Here is a 15,711-nt window from a genome sequence, read left to right as displayed (position 1 = left end):
AAGACTGAGAGTCACAATCTATACTGACAGCCAATATGATTTGGAATTGTTCATGATTTTGGTCAATTGTGGGCACAAAGAGGTTTCCTGACCTCTACGGGTTCACCAGTAAGAAATGGCAACAGAATAATAGAATTGTTGTATGCAATACAGTTGCCTGAAGAAATTGTCATGGTAAAATGCAGTGCACATCAAAAGACACAGGACTACGTCTCACTGGGAAATGGATATGCGGATCAAGTCGCAAGGTTTTGCGCATTGAACTGTGTATCGTTCAAAAATGAGTGGGGATTGATGTCAGAAGAAGATAACCCATGTACAAGTTTTGCATTGAAAGTAATTGATACTTTGGAAGAATTGAAAACATTGCAAAGTAATGTTGACAAGGAAGAGAAACGACTCTGGTCCAAATTAAAATGTGTCTGTAAGGAAATGCCTCCTTGTCATGGTTACCCCCTGACTTTATGCCTTTGCTGATGCTATGTTTTGAATTGAAAGTGTGCTGAGGCCTGCTAACCAGGCCCCAGCACCAGTGTTCTTTCCCTAACCTGTACTTTTGGTTTACACAATTGGCACACCCTGGCATCCAGGTAAGTCCCTTGTAACTGGTACCCCTGGTACCAAGGGCCCTGATGCCAGGGAAGGTCTCTAAGGGCTGCAGCATATCTTATGCCACCCTGGGGACCCCTCACTCAGCACAGACACACTGCTTGCCAGCTTGTGTGTGCTGGTGAGGACAAAACGAGTAAGTCGACATGGCACTCCCCTCAGGGTGCCATGCCAACCTCACACTGCCTATGCAGTATAGATAAGTCACCCCTCTAGCAGGCCTTACAGCCCTAAGGCAGGGTGCACTATACCATAGGTGAGGGCACCAGTGCATGAGCACTGTGCCCCTACAGTGTCTAAGCAAAACCTTAGACATTGTAAGTGCAGGGTAGCCATAAGAGTATATGGTCTGGGAGTCTGTCAAACACGAACTCCACAGCACCATAATGGCTACACTGAAAACTGGGAAGTTTGGTATCAAACTTCTCAGCACAATAAATGCACACTGATGCCAGTGTACACTTTATTGTAAAATACACCCCAGAGGGCACCTTAGAGGTGCCCCCTGAAACCTTAACCAACTACCTGTGTAGGCTGACTGGTTTTAGCAGCCTGCCACACTGGAGACATGTTGCTGGCCCCATGGGGAGAGTGCCTTTGTCACTCTGAGGCCATTAACAAAGCCTGCACTGGGTGGAGATGCTAACATCTCCCCCAGGCAGGAGCTTTAACACCTGGCGGTGAGCCTCAAAGGCTCACCCCCTTTGTTCCAGCACCGCAGGGCACTCCAGCTAGTGGAGTTGCCCGCCCCTTCCGGCCACGGCCCCACTTTTGGCGGCAAGGCCGGGGGAAATAATGAGAATAACAAGGAGGAGTCACTGGCCAGTCAGGACAGCCCCTAAGGTGTCCTGAGCTGAAGTGACTCTAACTTCTAGAAATCCTCCATCTTGCAGATGGAGGATTCCCCCAATAGGGATAGGATTGTGACCCCCTCCCCTTGGGAGGAGGCACAAAGAGGGTGTACCCACCCTCAGGGCTAGTAGCCATTGGCTACTAACCCCCCAGACCTAAACACGCCCATAAATTTAGTATTTAAGGGCTTCCCTGAACCTAAAGATTTAGATTCCTGCAACTTACAGAAGAAGAGGACTGCTGAGCTCAAAAACCCCTGCAGAAGAAGAAAGAAGACACCAACTGCTTTGGCCCCAGTCCTACCGGCCTGTCTCCTGCCTTCAAAAGAAAACTGCTCCAGCGACGCTTTCCCTGGGACCAGCGACCTCTGAATCCTCAGAGGACTGCCCTGCTTCCAAAAGACCAAGAAACTCCCGAGAACAGCGTCTCTGTTCAACAAAGACTGCAACTTTGTATCCAGAGGAGCAGATTTAAAGACCCCTGCAATCCCCGCAAGAAGCGTGAGACTTGCAACACTGCACCCGGCGACCCCGACTCGACTGGTGGAGAACCAACACCTCAGGGAGGACCCTCCAGCGACTCCGAGACTGTGAGTAACCAAAGTTGTCCCCCCTGAGTCCCCACAGTGACGCCTGCAGAGGGAATCCCGAGGCTCCCCCTGACCGCGACTGCCTGACTCTAAAATCCCGATGGCTGGAAAAGACCCTGCACCCGCAGCCCCCAGTACCTGAAGGATCGGAACTCCAGTGCAGGAGTGACCCCCAGGAGGCCCTCTTCCTTGTCCAGGTGGTGGCTACCCCGAGGAGCCCCCCCCTTGCCTGCCTGCACCGCTGAAGAGACCCCTTGGTCTCCCATTGACTCCCATTGGAAACCCGACGCTAGTTTGCACACTGCACCCGGCCGCCCCCGCGCTGCTGAGGGTGTACTTTTTGTGTGGACTTGTGTCCCCCCCGGTGCCCTACAAAACCCCCCTGGTCTGCCCTTCGAAGACGCGGGTACTTACCTGCTGGCAGACCGGAACCGGGGCACCCCCTTCTCTCCATTGAAGCCTATGCGTTTTGGGCACCACTTTGAACTCTGCACCTGACCGGCCCTGAGCTGCTGGTGTGGTGACTTTGGGGTTGCTCTGAACCCCCAACGGTGGGCTACCCTGGACCCCAATCTTAACCCCGTAGGTGGTGTACTTACCTGCAAAACCTAACAATACTTTACCTCCCCCAGGAACTGTGAAAATTGCACTGTGTCCACTTTTAAAACAGCTAAATGTGTTTTATGTAAAAAGTATATATGTTATTGTGATTATTCAAAGTTCCTAAAGTACTTACCTGCAATACCTTTCAAATGAGATATTACATGTAGAATTTGAACCTGTGGTTCTTAAAATAAACTAAGAAAATATATTTTTCTATAACAAAAACCTATTGGCCTGGAATTGTTTCTGAGTGTGTGTTCCTCATTTATTGCCTGTGTGTATGTACAACAAATGCTTAACACTACTCCTTTGATAAGCCTACTGCTCGACCACACTACCACAAAATAGAGCATTAGTATTATCTCTTTTTGCCACTATCTTACCTCTAAGGGGAACCCTTGGACTCCGTGCATACTATTCCTTACTTTGAAATAGTGCATACAGAGCCAACTTCCTACAGTGTCCAACGTCTTGATGAGATTTGGGTTTCTGAGGAGGACCAGATAGTCCTGCCCAATAGTTTATTGTCGCAAATGACCCATTATTATCATGGTCAGGCACACATGGAAGGGATGCCATGGTTCATTTGTTCAAGATTGACTGGTTTAACCCCAAGTTTAGGCAGGCAGCAGAGGCAGTATGTCATCGCTGTATAATTTGTCAGCAGCTAAATGTGTGAAAAGGGACAGTGGTGAATTTGAGCCACATTGGAAGAGCAGGAGGTGCATTCAGCAGGATGCAGTTGGATTTCATTGAGATGCCTGCATGTGGAGGTTTGAAGTATGTGTTGGTGATTGTGTGCATTTTTAGTCACTGGATTGAAGCATACTCTACAAGAAGGAATGACAGTCTCACAGTAGCGAAGTTGTTGCTCAGGGAGTTGATACCACGTTTCGGGTTTCTGATCTCTTTAGAATCAGATAGGGGAACTCATTTCAACAACGAGGTGATTAAACTCTTATGTGCAGCACTAAACATCAAGCAAAAGTTGCATTTTAGTTACCACCCTGAAGCATCAGGACTAGTAGAAGAGATGAATGGTACCTTAAAATCAAGAATTGCAAAGATGTGTGTAGCTACGAATCTGAAACGGCCAGATGCATTGCTTTTGGTGTTGATATTGATGAGAAACACACCTGACAGGAAAACAGGGCTGTCACCCCATGGGATCCTCATGGGCAGAGCAATGAGATTACCAGCAGTTCCAGCCAATGCACTTGTAAACATTACAGATGATATGGTGTTAGACTACTGCAAGGGTCTGGCTGTTGTGGTTCACTCTTTCTATCAGCAGGTGCAGGCCACCACCCTGCCCCCCCTCCATGATCCAGGGCACAATCTGAGAGCCGGAGACTAGGTTGTTGTCCGAAAACATGTTCGCAAGATGTGCTTAGAGCCATGCTGGAGAGGTCCATATCAGGTGGTCCTGACAACTACGACAGCTGTGAAGTGTGCAGGACTTCCGAACTGGATGCACACGAGCCATACAAAGAGAGTGGTATGTCTGCAGGAGCAAGAATAAGAACCGTTGTTGAGAGCACCAACAACAGCAAAACAGGTTGCCACACCTGAACCAGTAAAGGAACCCAGAGAGCCTGAAGTTGAACCAGAGCTTGTGGAAGATGGTTCTATCACCCCTGTAAGAGACAAAATTGAAGAATTACAGGAGGGTGCTGAAGAATCATTCTCAACGGATACAACAGGAGAGCCCAGCTCAGCAGAGGTTCTCCCAGAAGCAGACAGTGCTGAGACGCAAACAGAGCAAGTGCCAGGCCAAGAGGGGGAAAGAGTTGAGATGAATCAAAGTCAAAGCGATCCGACTCCTCCTGAGCCCGTTGCAGGTCCAGCAAGAAAAAACACCATAGAGAAGGAGAAGGAGAAGAGTCCAATCCTGAAAAGAATATTGACAGAAGGATCAAGAAAAGAAGATAATTGGCCTGAGTTGCAGATAGGGAGGAAAAAGGAATTGGTCATAAAGGAAACAATAGAGGAAGAAGTAGATACTATGAGAATAGAAGAATTGAGTGAAGGAGAAATAAGTGGTGACCAAAAGTTGAAAAGAAAGAGAATAGCAAGTCGGCGTTACGTAGGTCCTGAATGGGCGTATGCAACTACTAATGAATGGAAACACGAGTTTATGTCCTTTTGATAGAGAAGTTCCAAGTCAGTACTTTGATATAACCTGAAGAAAAACAAGAAGCTGAATTGTTGAACTAATCTGAGAAACCTAAAGAGACTGTTGAAAAATAGGCTGGAAGAGACCTTGATAACCTGATTTGACAGTAAAAACCGGATATGACAAGCTACTAATCGATTTTTGACAAATGAAAAGGGTTCCTGAGTGTAAGACTGAACTGTGAGAGAAGAATGTTATCTTTTTGATTTTTACTACCCTTTATATATAAGAGTTACTTCTGCTTTCTGATTTTTTACAGATCATGGCTGGGTTCAATAATCAAGGTAGAAATGCTAGGCGCTGTAGATATGAGTGTTGGATTGGCAATTATGTGTGGAATCTTGTTTATAGTGGGGATTGTGGGAATATCCGTTCTTGATGTAACAGGAGCCACTAATACTTCTGCTCCTGAAACTACTACACTAACAGCTTTGGAGTGGTTTAAGTTATATGAGAAGTATTTGCATGATTATACTAATTTTCATGGAGAGCTTTCTTCTAATGTTTTCTATTGCTTGTTGAGTGAGTATGTTGAAACAATAGATGCAAAGAATTGTCTTGTGTGTACGCAAATCCCTTCATCAGTAGAGGAAGGAGTTAGGTGCCACAGCTTACCTTTACCCTACGGAATAAGCTGTAGTTTGCTATTAACAAGGTCCTATAATCAAGAGTATATAAACTACGATGTTGTGTTTTCGTATGTTCCTATTTTTAGATATCTGAGTAGAGTAGCTAAGGAGCATGACATAGTATTAGTTAGAGGATTCTTTGAGCCTACACTAACATTTGGAACCGCATATGCGCATAAGAACAATCTTACGTGCTTGCTTACACCTTTAGAGAAGAGCTTCATAGGGCATACTGATGATAAGAGAAAAGCATTAAAAGAAAAATTAGAAAAGGGTTTGGAGAAAAAGACTTACAAGAATGATTATGCTTATACTGCAATTAAAACGCAAGAGAAATTAGCATTAGATGCATTACATGTAGGGAAGCTTTGTATATATAGGCCAAAATCATGCACTGACACTTTATTTATGGGAACGAGTGAATGTAGGCATGTATTTTTGTTTCAGAGTAAGTGGGATTTTATGTTGAATGGTCAGGACCCTGCAATTCCTGGGATTTATTATATTTGTGGAGTTAATGCTTATTACTGTCTTCCAAGAGGATGCTATGGGACATGTTATTTGGGGATAGTTTTCCCAAAGATTTATCAGATAGATGACTTAAAGAAGTTTCACAAATTGACTGAATTACATCATAAGCGACAGAGGAGGGAAACCTCTTCTGCAGTTGTGAGAGATATCTTTGGTGCAATGATTCCTTCAGTGGGAGTCATTCTGAATTCAATCAAGATACGATAGTTGTCTACTATTGTGGATAACATGCTGACGAACTTTACAGGGGCAATACTCCTAATAGATACTGAATTAGCCACGGATAGAGCTATGACCCTTCAAAATCGGCTTGCTTTAGACATGCTTTTAGCAAAAGATGGCGGAGTCTGTAAAATGATTAACTCTAGGCATTGCTGTTCTTACATACCTAACAATAGTAAGGAGGTAAGAGACTTACTCACTAACCTGCCCAACTCAAGTAAGGATTTAAAGGAATTGAAGGAATCAGGTGTTTGGGAAAAGGTTGGAAAACGATTTGCATCAGTGGGAAATTGGCTTAGTAACATTTGGAATGGGGTATTATTAAAAAGCATACAGGGAATATTAATTGTGATTGCTTGCATACTAGGATTATGGGGTTCATGCAAATTATGTCAAAAGATAAAATTGAGAAGATCTAAAAATAATCAGAGGGAAGAATCAAACAGGGAAAGAATCTATAGAGAAGATTTGAGAAGAAGACAAAATACTGAGGAGATTGAGCTATGAATACGATGATGATAAAGAATGGTATGATAACATATTTAGTCATCAGAGGAGGGACTGTTGAAGCAGATATGTTAATCAGAAAATATTAATGAATGTTTATGCGTTTTGATTAACAAGAAAATGCTAGGAAAAAATGAAACGTAGAAAGATTAATGTGCACAGTTGAAAATGTGCCCACTAAGAGTGACTGCCAGTTTATATGAAGTTGTACTAAAATGATAAAAAATGCATAAAATATTGAAAATGCGTAATAATAACGTCGTAATATGTCACATTAAGATGTATAAAGTATGTTTTGCATTATATTATAGAGCTAACTTAGCTGAAGTTGTGGCCTAGTTTTGCCAGGCCTCGTGCAGCACCAGAATAATCGTGTACTGTAGAAAAGCAAACATGTTGAACTGACCCTGAACTACTGGATGCTAATAAAGTCTGCTTAGCTAGAATTTTCTGCAGTGTACCGACAGACAGGAGATGAGGGAATAAATGTTGCAACGAGGACTGTGAAGAGTAGGCTAGATGTACTTTCCCAGGACTCAAACAATAGAGACACTGACTGGAGAAGAAGATGCGACATTTTCGATTTCTGATGAGCCGGATGATGAGGACGTCTTACAGTGAACCAATCAACGAACTGAGAACTGCGTAATCTTAGAATTTATAGATAAAATAAACAAAATATTGGTTAGGGTAGTAACTGGTGATTGACTGATCAATTAGGAATTAGGGGGATGGACTGGGTAATCTTCACAAAAAGTCATGACAAGTGGGAAAAAATTCAGATGATTGAGGTTAGAAGTGCACGTTCGAAGAGATTTGAGATTCTGTCATTGGGCTCACGCTTTTTAGAGACCTGAAGATGAAGACTGTCTTTGTTGCTGATCCATTCCGTGGATAGGTAGCTATGATAATGTGACTTATTAACCTTTGTGCCTTTCTTTCTAGGTACCAACTGCGCTGTTTAAATAGTTTTTCTCTTAGCTAGATGTTTTCTAAATTCATGTTCCAAATTGTTTTCGCATGAAGTCCCACATGCTAATGCTAATCTGGGTTAGGTAAGGTTCCTTTGGGTGACGTTGACAGTGACAAATGATTGACGAACTGATTGCTAAACTCTGCTATTAAAGTTGATATATTTATCTTTGTTGGCTTATGCTGAAGCATTAGAGCATATGTTTCCTCATGTTCTGATAAGATTATTGTATTGTATTGTAATCATATTTATATAGCTATTACTACCCCTGACGAGGCGTTAAGCGCTTTTCGATGAGTAGCACGCTACTCCGGAACCCAACAAGAATTAGTGATGGATTAGTTGGTTTAATAATGAGTACAGTTTTAGTATTATTATGAGTTAATTTGAGCCGCGGATATGAGAGTTTTATTAGTTAGATTGACAGGAGTAATGGAGGGGTGGAGGAGGAAAGAAATCCAGAAGTGTTAATTGGGAGTATATTCTTCATTTATTCAGCCCAAAGGCTTGGGATGAATAAAGGGGGGCGGAGGGGGAAGAGTATGTGGAAGGGTTAGGGAGAGCATAGTAGCAGGGTGAGATGAATGCAGGAGAATTTAGTAGGGTTGTGTGGGAGGTCACAGGTAGAGTGAGGTTTGGTGAGTTAGATGTGGAGGTGGAGGGAAGAGCTTAGGCAGAGATATTTAGGAGATGAAAGTGGTAGAAGGGATGAGTCAGAGTGAGAATGGAGGATAGTTTGATAGAGACATGATATAAGAGTGATGAGTAGATAAGTGTGATGAGATGAGAGCAGGAATTCATAGATATCTAGTATAACAACCCAAAAACCAGGAGCCATGCAATGATCCACGAACATGCCAAGCACAGAAACAACATATACACATACATACACATCTATATATATATATATATATATATATATATATATATATATATATATATTATATATACACACACACATGAATACACACACATATGCACATACAATACATAATTAGAATCATAGGTAAAAAATACTTAGTCAGACAGGTTTAAAGAGTGTGAGTGTATTTTATTGTTATGACAGTAGCAATACATATTTTCCAAAGAAACTATAAATAAATAAATAGAAATATACATATAATCTGAAAAAAATATTTATCCACATAGACATATGCAGTTCATAGTTGCTTGAAAAAGGTGGTTATGAAGGAAAGAGCCAACTCTTGAGTAGTTTTCTGAAGACAAGAAAGTTATCTGTGGCTCTTATAGTTGGGGGTAATGAATTCCATAGTTTGGCTTATGTTATTGGTGGTCACTAATGAATTAATTCTGAGCTGATTGAATAAAGTTTGAGTTAACCATATGGATTAGTATTGTAACTAATAGGGAAATAAAAATTGTTAAACCGTATATTGAGTTGTGGTTATTCATGAAATGTTGATATAATTTTAGAATGGTTAATGTTTTGTGTAGAGATTATTGATTGGTTACATTGATTATTGATAACATTGGTCACTACATGGCTAGAATACTCCATGCGATCCAAAAGGTTCATCGGCCTATAAGTGTCCCCTTGTAAGTTTACTTACTAAGGACCAGGCACGCTAGCACCATTCCCCTCAGGTTTAAGGTCATGAATTTTTTTATCTAATGATGTAGTAGAGTCTTCAATATTGTGTTACATCTACTTGTTTTACCCAATTGAGATCCAATGTTTTGCTTATCCACTTTAGGAAAATTATTATTGCCCCCGGCCTAATAAACTTTTCCATTCAACTATAATTAATTTTTAACCATCCAGCAATTTGGGATCAGGGTTGATACATTGAGCTGACAAAAGTATCATCTTTGACATTAGCTACATGTGTATGACGGTACACTTCAAAACACATCAGTGATGGTTTGTGTTAAAGTTTAGTACATAATAATGTAACATATTACTAACACACTCCTAAAACTCAGAGGAGGGCTATGGAACGCCTACATTTCCTATTGAGTTCAACCCTTGATAGACGTCAGCACATCTGTACAACCCCGAATTGTAATGTTTGCATATTTGGATTTCCTGATGTTTCTCAGCTTATATTTTCATATGTCCTTGTAGTTTTTTGTCTCTGTTGCTGTTGATAGTATGGCTAGCACACCCACCCTCATTGGCGAACCTATAGGTCCTTTGTGCTGTGTTCCTGTTGTTTCATCTGTGTCGTTGTCTCCTGTGGTCGACATGTCTTCGCCTGTCACCTTCTTTGATGGATGATCCCGTTTCACATAATGACTTTGCTATTGCAACTGCTGCTGAATGATCTTTAAAAATTTGCGCAGGTGAGGGTATTATATTGAAAAGGCTGATTTGACGAGGTCTGTGTCTCTCTTGTGATCTTTGCAGTCCGGTCTCAGAGAAGTGAGTGTTCCCTTCTCTTCTTTGTTCTATCGATTCCCTCATTAGAGCAGCAGCTGTGAACAAAAATAGTTTTCTCTCTTCTGTACCCTTTCGTTTTGCTGGGAACAGAGGTATATATCGAAGTTACAGGTCGCATAGTTTCTGTTCAACTTCAATATAGCCTTATAGTCCACTGCCGAGGGTGTAATAGTGTATATATTTAACTTAAATTTATATTTATTGATGCTGTTAGAAGCAACTGGGATGCCATGGAACCTTGCATCCCAGCATTCTCTGTTTCTCATTGGTTGTAGTTTAAAGTGCACTAAGGTTTCTAAACTGTTGAGATCCTGCTGTCTGTTTCGTGAGTGCTCCAGTAAATCTGTGCTGGAACTCATATCCTGAAGATATCGTTGCTTTTAGGCGATAAACCAGAGTTATAGGCCCGAACTGCAGGCAAGGTCCTTTAACAAGGGCGAGGGCCTTTAAAAACAGGATTAGCCGGAACCATAAGGGCTAGAAGGCTGTTAGAACATTTCACTTACTAAGCTTAGGAAGTTCTAAACTAGAAAGGGAGAAACATGAATGCAAACACTGGAATGTTGGAGCTCCGGATTTATACCAGCAATTATAAGCCCAGAGCTACCCCACTGTTTTCAGCGGAGCTCTCAACATTCTAATGGTCTAATGAGTGATATACCCTGCTGTTGTAAGGCTGTATTGAAATCTGGAAATGCCAAGATTTTGTCATTGTCTATTGTGAAAGGCCCGATTGTCTGGCTATTGTAGGATAATATCACAATTTCGATAATGAACCAGCTTTGCTATGATCGTGCGAGGCGGCACTCCAGGTGGTGGGTGCAGAACTGCTGCACAGTGTGCTCCTACTGTGAATAACTTTGCCAGGCCAACAGGTGCTACCACAGTTTGCAGTCAGTTCTCAAAACGTTTTTGGATGTCTGTGCCATACATAGGTTCCAGCATGCCCACTGATCTGTTACTATTCAAAAGGGCCCTCCTTCTGAGACTTGAGCTTTAAACCCATGGAAGCGGACTAATTCTTGTAGTTCTAGTGTTTGGTGTTTGTTTATTCCATTCAGGGGTCAAATCTAATCTTTTTTTTCTGTAGAGGTCCCTCACTTGTTCAGTTTTCGCTGGCCTGCCCACGAGAGGCCCATCTTAATAGCTATTCTACTATTTCAGTTTTTGGCTCAACTGCAGAACATGATTGTTTTGTGGTTGCCAAGACACCTTCCAATTGTGTTTGTTTCCTGTTATTTCGCCTGGTTATGCATTTTGCAGGTTTATACTGACAGCATTTTCCACCTGGGAGGTGGCTACTCTGGTGGGTCTGTACTGACGTCTGATTGTGTTTTCCCATGCTAGTTGATGGTGTTTCGAGTAGTTGCTTTGCTCTACTTTGTCAGTAGTGTGGGTATTGGCTAAAACCACAGAGTGGAATCCCAGCAGAACCCATTTTAGTGACGATCAACACACGTGCGATTGTTGTGAAGATGCAAGTGTTAGAGCCCCACGAATGGCAGTTAGACTAGTGGTAACACAAATTGGTATTTCACTGGTGGTGAACACCACAGTGGGATGCATTAGCTACTGATCTAAAAAACAATGTCCATTATTTATCAAGAGTTAGCCATGTACAGATTGATGTGGGAGATATTCTCCATAAAATGGGGTAGAAATGTGTGTACACATTTCCACTGTCTCTGCTAATTACGAGTAAACCACAGGCTGTAAATTGATCACTGTAAGAAGTTTTGGTGTCTGCGGCATGGCCCAGACAGCACTGGTTTCACAGTTATGGATGCTGTTGAGAGAAAGTCCAATCCAATTCAAGGCTGACAATCACCTTCTGTTGAGGAACAAAAGGCAAATACTTCACCACGATAACATTCCAGATAACCACATATATTGCAAGCCACCAGAGCACAAAAGATTCTTAATATAGACATTTACCAACCAGTTAGACTCAACAAGTATTGCTCTGAGTGAGTTTATTTCCTACTTCCTCCATCAAGCTACATTCTTCCAGTTCTTCTTTCCTCAGTTTCTATGTATTTCCACAAAGGTCAATTCGCTTTGTTTGCAGCAAGGCAAGGAATTTTTCACACTTTTATTCAAGTGACTAAATCATCATCATAGTCATGGGTACTTAGCATAGCCATGGAAGCTCTACTAAACTGATCAGCAAAGCACTCATGAAACGCCTGTCAGGGAAAATATTTTTGGGGTGACGGTAACTTAAATAAGGTGAGTAATTTTTATGTTTATATGAAAGTCCCGCACGTGTCAACTAGAAATGTTTTAACATTCTTTGAGGTCTTCAACCCATTAATCCTCTGTGATATTGTTTCCTCTAATATTTGTTATGTGAAGACCCAATACTCGATCACGTGACTTCCCTTTATTTGGAAATAAATAACAACCCACCACACAAATGCCTATTAAAGGTAAAGCGATTGTCGATGAAATAACTAGCCAGTAAGCTCTTTACAAATTAACCATTTGAGTCCCCTTTTTAAGAGAGTATGAAGGAAGCCCACCTACTTCTTCCACAAGCTAGCGTTCCATCAGTCCTAAACTTAATTTCCTTGACTTGGCACTCATTCAAATAAGACTTACAACCACCCTGTCACTGCAAGACCCAGTGTAATCCTTAGCTCAGCGATGAACATTACGCCACTCGATATTCTGAAATGAGGATCGCTCCATTCTACTGCACATTTTGAAAACTTTAATGAACCTCATACAACTATGCGAAACAAACCCTGAGCTGTAAACTGTGGAGCATTGTACAATTGCCATGTCCTTAATATCCTACATTTTGCAACATAAGAAAATTGGATTCCGCTGAGGGAACACACGTTTTAAATATGAAAACACGTTTTAGAGAAAACCATGGAAATTTAAACAAATGATGTCTGTAAGCAATCTAGCGAGTGACAGGTGAGATAAATGAACTGCGGTAATTGTAGCAGTGCCGGGAATGTGTTCCCAAGGCGTGCATGGCAGAGTGAATCATTACCTAGTTTGCATCGCTTCGTTGCAGTTATTACCCAGTTGGCTTCTTGCATTGATACCACACATCTTTTGACATGTTGCACATTTGTCGTATCGCAGGTACAGAGGCTACGACTGTAGGAGTAATCTCTTTTATACCCAGACGGGGGAGATTGTGTACCACGTGGCTGCAGTGGGCGTTGTCTACAACCGGCAGCAGAACACACAGAGGTTCTATCTGGGACATGATGACGACATTCTCTGCCTTGCAATTCACCCTTTGAAAGATTATGTGGCAACAGGACAGGTAGGTGGCAGTACATGGCTGTACATGTGAGTACTTCTGGAGGGTGATGTAAAGTTAGAGACAGTGATGTAAATTTAGAGACTAGTTGTACTTGGAGGGCAGGGTCATCAAAGAAGGGTCAAGAGCCATTCAAATATAAGGTAAGTGTGATGTTTGATGTTGGCCCTTTAGATTACGGTAACAGCATGAAGCTGCTGTGAGGGCTGCATTCTGCATCCAACTGTTCGTATGTCTTAGCTTTCAATTTATACCGCAAAACAGCATCCTGTTACATCACTCACTCGCAGCTTTTCAAACACCTCGTCAGACATTTAGCAAATAGGGACTTAGAGGCTAATACTCACCTCCCTTTCTTACAAACAACACAACAAAAAACAGCCATTCAATGCAATGTAAAGTGTAGCGACAATCAGTCACAATCACTCAATCTCCAACATGCCTTACATATACACATTCACCCGCCAAGGTTTTAAACTCTCCAGTATGTATGCGGATACACAAGGATAACAGATAGCAGTCATAGAAACTCTGTAACGGTTCAAAATATGAGGCTCCCTGCACCTCATGTAAAAGATAGAAAAAAGATGACAACTAGGTAGCAGGGGTGGCTCTTCCGCAATGTCATCTCCCACTAACCCCTCACTCTCCCCCGTTAGCAGCAGCAGCTGCAAAACTTTTATAGTAAAAAGATAATAAACTGAGTTTTTTTATCTTTTTACTATAAAAGGAGCAGGGCCACTGGTGGGACAGGGACAGAGGGTGAGTGCACAGCACACTCCCCCTCAGTGCGCATGTATGTTTGGCCGGCCGTCTCAGGCTGACCAAACATACATGCAGACTAGGCTCTCTCCAACCTGGCATTGCGTTGCCGGGTTGGAGAGAAGACAGAGGCTCTCTTTCTGCCTCGGAACGCCCTGGGTGGGTGCTCCGTCCAATCCTACTGTTGCTTTCATGCTGCCAACAGCATGAAAGCAATGGTAGGATTGGACGCAGGGCAGGCTGGGAGCCTGTGCCTGCAATGCAAGACGGAGCAGAGCGGATGGAGCAGCACAGCGTGGAAAAAGTGTAAATTTATTTTGCCCCATCCCTTTTCCCTTCCACGAGCTGCGCTTGCTAAGTAGTGACTACAATTGCACCACTGTCAAAAACTTGCAAGTCTTGCAACCTCCTTGGCATGAGGCCATGCCAGTATAATTATAGACACTCACAATGACAACATACAATATTATGCATACAGGACATGTAGTCATAGATCCTAAGTTAAGTGACAGCACAGCATGGAACTGACTGGCTTCCTTCAGTGAAAGGTTTCCTTGAGATCCCTAAGTTTACATTCACATTGATGGCTTTAGTGCTGGTGGCACCCGGTGCAGTAATGTTTGTTGGTGTCCCCCAATCAGTGGTCAATGCGCCTTCAAAAAAAGTATTGGAACGGTAATGCTGTATGAAAAGGGGGCAGGGAGAGTGAGCTTAGGGGTGGGGTCAACGGCATGGCAATAAAAAATATTCTGTAACTTGTTTTGGTCTTTCAACTTCAGGTAACCACATATAAAAAAAGGCACAACTTAAACAAAAAATAAATGCAAATTAACTTAATTGGTGGGAAATGTGCTATTGTACATTATGAAACCTCCAGTAATTAATGCACTGCAGAGGTGTGTGCAACTAGAGAGCCACAAAAGTGAAATTAATCCTGGTTGGTGCATTGGAGAATAGTGGCTTCTGTATGTTTAGTGTTGTGTGGTCCCCACAGTCTATGACAGAGAGCACTGAGAATATGTAAGTCATTATTTTAAACTTGCATTACACACACTATTAGATACACTACTAGAAAATGTGCAAAAGGTTAATGATAAAGAAGTACTTTCAAAATAAAGATTTTAGTAATACCCATACTCCTCACTGCACATATTTTTTTATAACTGTCTTTTAAAAGCACACTTTTCACAGCTCTGCTGGTAACTCATTCCAGTACCATTTAAAAAGAATAAATCTGTCTCATCAGAAAGCTTCAAGTGATTCCATCAATTAAAGCCAATACCAGTTTATACGCACCTATTACATTTGCAGATTAACCAGTTGTACACATTTACATGTCTTTCAGACAAGCAGGCTTGTTCTTCATGTAGCTGTCTGCCCATCCTTTGTTTCACAGCACATGAATCTTTCTGCCTTACGTTTCATCTGAAGCATTTCAGCTCTCAGAATTAACCAACCCAGGACAATTGTCTTTTCACAAAAAAGTAGGGGAACTGTTTTTCTTAAATTAAAAAAGTATGGGCAAGTCGTGCCCCTCAGATCCCACCCACTTAGACCACTGCCCACAGTGACCT

At 42.1% G+C, this 15,711-nt stretch overlaps 1 protein-coding gene across 1 annotated transcript in view; it reads left to right on the top strand.

Moving 5' to 3' along the window:
* The window catches only part of EML5 (EMAP like 5), a 1,994,219-nt gene that overhangs the window by 997,731 nt on the left and 980,777 nt on the right, over nt 1–15,711 (top strand). Inside the window, exon 14 of the mRNA XM_069208148.1 lies at nt 13,192–13,378. Within this exon, the coding sequence (XP_069064249.1) occupies nt 13,192–13,378 (187 nt within the window). The remainder of the gene's footprint in view (nt 1–13,191; nt 13,379–15,711) is intronic.

Source organism: Pleurodeles waltl, chromosome 9, assembly GCF_031143425.1.
Source record: "Pleurodeles waltl isolate 20211129_DDA chromosome 9, aPleWal1.hap1.20221129, whole genome shotgun sequence".
In the NCBI taxonomy this organism is placed as follows: domain Eukaryota; kingdom Metazoa; phylum Chordata; class Amphibia; order Caudata; family Salamandridae; genus Pleurodeles; species Pleurodeles waltl.
This window is presented reverse-complemented; position numbering and strand designations above follow the sequence as displayed.